The following is a 3,614-nucleotide window of genomic DNA, read 5'->3' as shown; positions in this document are numbered from 1 at the left end:
TAAAAATATTTTTATGAGTTTAAAATTTTTCAAACTCGTACTTTCATATATATTATAGATCGTACTTTCATATATATTATAGATTAACCAAACGTGTCTAAAATTATGCGTATTCTTATTCAACATTTCATAATTTTATATATTATTCTTTTGTTAAAATTTTTAATATGATCAAAGTAACATAATTTTTTAATCTTTTACAATATAATATTAAATATTAATTTTTATAATATATTATAAAATGGAAAACAAATCAAACCAAAATTGTTTGTAGGCCTCAATGTTGGCCTAATACTCATATAGACAAAGTTCCAAAAGGACCAAAACTAGAGTAAGCACATGTATAAGCCAAAATCTATCTCATTGCTGAAAGTTCAACCACATCCATAGTGTTCCAATTAAGAGGATTCATAGTGACTTTCTCAGGAACAAGTGTTCTGATAACATGTCGACATTAGTTAGCCGCGGTACCGTCGGTGAACTCTCAACAAAAGACAATAAGTTGTGTGATGAAAATTGAACTTTAGACGGTATTTTCTTGTACCTTGTTAAGATGATGATTCCGATGGACTCGCTGCTTGCTTTGGTCTGTATTGTCCAGCAGGTGGACCGTCTTTTCGTCTCTCGTATCGTTTGCTCACGGATCTTGAGTCTTTTCTAGGTTTTGGTTGGTAAGTAGGGTATTTGCAGGGAATTATTTCTCCGTTGATATATTTATCACCTACAAAAACACGAAACCGAAGCCGAAATCAGAAGCAAGGTCATAATCTAGCTGTCTCGTGAGAAACAAAGATATTTGTATGCATGGCAAACCAACCTTTGTAATCTTTATTTTTGACGTCTATGTAGGAATCCGGCAGCACCCAAAGAACTACCGGAAATCCTACGTGTGGAAGAACAAAGTTCATCCCAAAGTCATGGATAAGTAACAACAAAGTTTAAACAAACAGGGTCGATGATAAATCTTCTTACCTTTGAACTTTTCCGAGGTTTCTTCCAATACCGTGCATTGGAATCCAGTATATGTAGTGGTGCTAAACGCGTTCATGTTCTTCGCTTCTTCCATGCTGAATAACAAGAAAATAAAGTCCAGCTAGCATTTATTCATTACAATAACTAGATACACAATACTCATCGGAACAATGATTACCGTATTAGTAACAATGACTAAATACACGCATAATGACCTCCATAGTCATCTCAACTAAGTTTTAACATATTATGTCGCAATGAGCATCAACTTAACATTAGATTCGGAACCTCGTGAGAAGAAGTCAGATTCGACAACAGGCTGCCATCACGAAAGTTCCTTCTAAACCATCTAATAGTAGAGACCTAAACACGGAGAAGCAAAAACACAATGCTAAGAAGACCTTTTCTTCTTCTTTTCATTTATATATAAAAGATTAGCCATTGAAAACTCATTCTCCAGATAGTAGACACTGATAACTTGATGACCGAATTTCCGACCATGGGTCTCATGTTGATAACTAAGAAAGGCTCATTTAAGATACATGTCCTTGGAAAAGACTGCAAATGACCTAAAAGAAAGCTTACTATAAAGCTATAAGTGACATATGAGTTGCAAGCTTCACTAATGTGAACCTATCGAGATCAAAGTAACTAGTTAAGATCTTAAGGAGTTCTTCCCAATAACTTATAATCGAGCTATGTTCAAGTATCTTAATACTCAATTTGGTTAGTTCAAAAGCTAATTGAGTTTTCTTTTTTTTATTATAAATGTATTTTTAATATATTGAAATCAAATTACTACGTTATCACAAAAGAAAGCTTGACTCGAGTTTTTGAGTACATAAATTGTGTAAATAAGCTCCATCAATCTAAATTCGAGTAGTTGAATATTATTTCAAGCAAAGTTTAAAATATTCGATTAAGCTTGAGTCGAGCAGCGAGCAATAAGTTTCTATTTAAGTTCAAGTTTAATTTTTCATCATTCAACTCAATATGTAAGTATCACATATGAATATGTATAAAATATTATTATAATTAAATTTTTCAAAATTTTAAATGTGTTAGAATGTGAGGAATAAAAATAATAATCTATATATATATATATAAAAGAAGAAGAAGCAAAACCAACAAAAAAAATCTCATCAAAACTTGACATTACCCAGCAAGAAAACAACCCATTTCATAAAAAAACCAAGAAAAATCCCAAAGAGAAAAAAGAAACATACAAAAAAACTCCATATTCTTTCATAGTTTTCAACTAAAGAAAAGAAAACCCGGAAAGCTTCAAGTCATCTCACCTGCCAAGAACAGTGGCAAGAGTGTTGAGGTAAGTGTCAATCATTTGTTCTCTAGTAGGAGCAGGGTCTTTAGGGAACTCCATAACAATAAGCCAATGATTATAATCACAGCCGGGTAACATTATCGTTTCCCTGGGTTCATTGCTGCTGCTTCTCTTGGGTGAATAGTCACTGTCAAGTACTGCAGCTTTGATAGTACGAGGAGGAGGAGGAGGAGTTGGTGCAGTCAGTGAGTTGAGTCCCAGAGTAGAAGGGGGAGTGAGTTGGAAGAAAGGGCTTTGTGGGTAAAAGGAAAGAGGGAGGGTTTAACAGAATTGCCTTTGGAAATGTGTGTAAGAGTCTAAGAGATTAGATGCATTGAAGTGAAATTATTGTGGTTATTTTCGGTTACTTTGAAGATGGTGTGGCAATGGCATGCTGATATTTTTTATATTTTGGGTTTTCTTAATAAATTTGGGACATTGGGCTGAAAGCCCCAAACTAATGGATCTGAGTTTTTTTACAAAAAAATTATTACGATTTTGTTACTATCCTCTCAATAATATCATTTTTAAGATTCGATTGTGTGCTTTGTTTTTTCCAATAATATTGTTTGTAATGTTCGACTTTATGTTCTTTTTTTAAGTAGAGACATTATTGAGGAAAATCGGATCTATGATTGATATCATTAGTATACATGTTAATTAACTCTAGTCCAAGCTAAAATATTAGCTTAAAATTTTACTTAAATTTATATATAGATTATTTTTATTTAGGCATGAATTTTAAATTTATACCTAAAAATAGATTTATGTTTTAAAATTTTAAATTTATTTTGACAAAACGAGATTTGTTTTATTATTTTTAACATTATTTGATATAGTTTCAAAGTCTTTTTATACATATTTCTAAAACATAATAATTTTTCAAGTAAATAAAATATTTAATAACACTTATACTGTATTTTTAAAAAAATTTACATAAAATTTTAAGTTAGTCTCACTATTTTAAACATAAAATATTTGTTTTTACATCATATTATACTTGTCTCTTCAAAAAAAAAAAAAAGGTGTCTTGACTTGTATGAAACAGTGGCTAAAGTTTTTATCAAATACCCATTTGGCACAAAGTTTGAGTCGTATTAACCTTGTTTCCCACCTTAATATTGTATAAAAAAATAGGTGAATACACTTGAGAGATCTCTCTATTTTTGGGACCTAACCAAATTAGTCCCTTTACAATAAAACGGATCAATTTAATCTTTATACTATTTAAAAGAATCAACTAAGGCCAAATTGAAATAGAGTTAACATTTACTATTAAAAACATATCAATTACTATTTAACGAGATTGAAAGTTTAGGAC

The 3,614-nt window shown here is 31.0% G+C and overlaps 1 protein-coding gene across 1 annotated transcript; it reads right to left on the bottom strand.

Annotated features, from left to right (window-relative positions):
- Positions 1 to 218: 218 nt before the first annotated feature.
- LOC108488245 (multiple organellar RNA editing factor 9, chloroplastic-like) lies at positions 219 to 2,575 on the bottom strand (the record flags this gene model as incomplete). Its single annotated transcript, XM_053027648.1, has 3 exons — positions 219 to 721; positions 973 to 1,067; positions 2,271 to 2,575. Coding segments are annotated over 3 exons (573 nt in total), but the record flags the coding sequence as incomplete, so codon positions are not given.
- Positions 2,576 to 3,614: the final 1,039 nt, after the last annotated feature.

This window comes from Gossypium arboreum, chromosome 5 (assembly GCF_025698485.1).
Source record: "Gossypium arboreum isolate Shixiya-1 chromosome 5, ASM2569848v2, whole genome shotgun sequence".
Taxonomy (NCBI): domain Eukaryota; kingdom Viridiplantae; phylum Streptophyta; class Magnoliopsida; order Malvales; family Malvaceae; genus Gossypium; species Gossypium arboreum.
The sequence above is the reverse complement of the archived record's forward strand: the minus strand, read 5'-3'. Positions and strand labels throughout refer to the sequence as shown.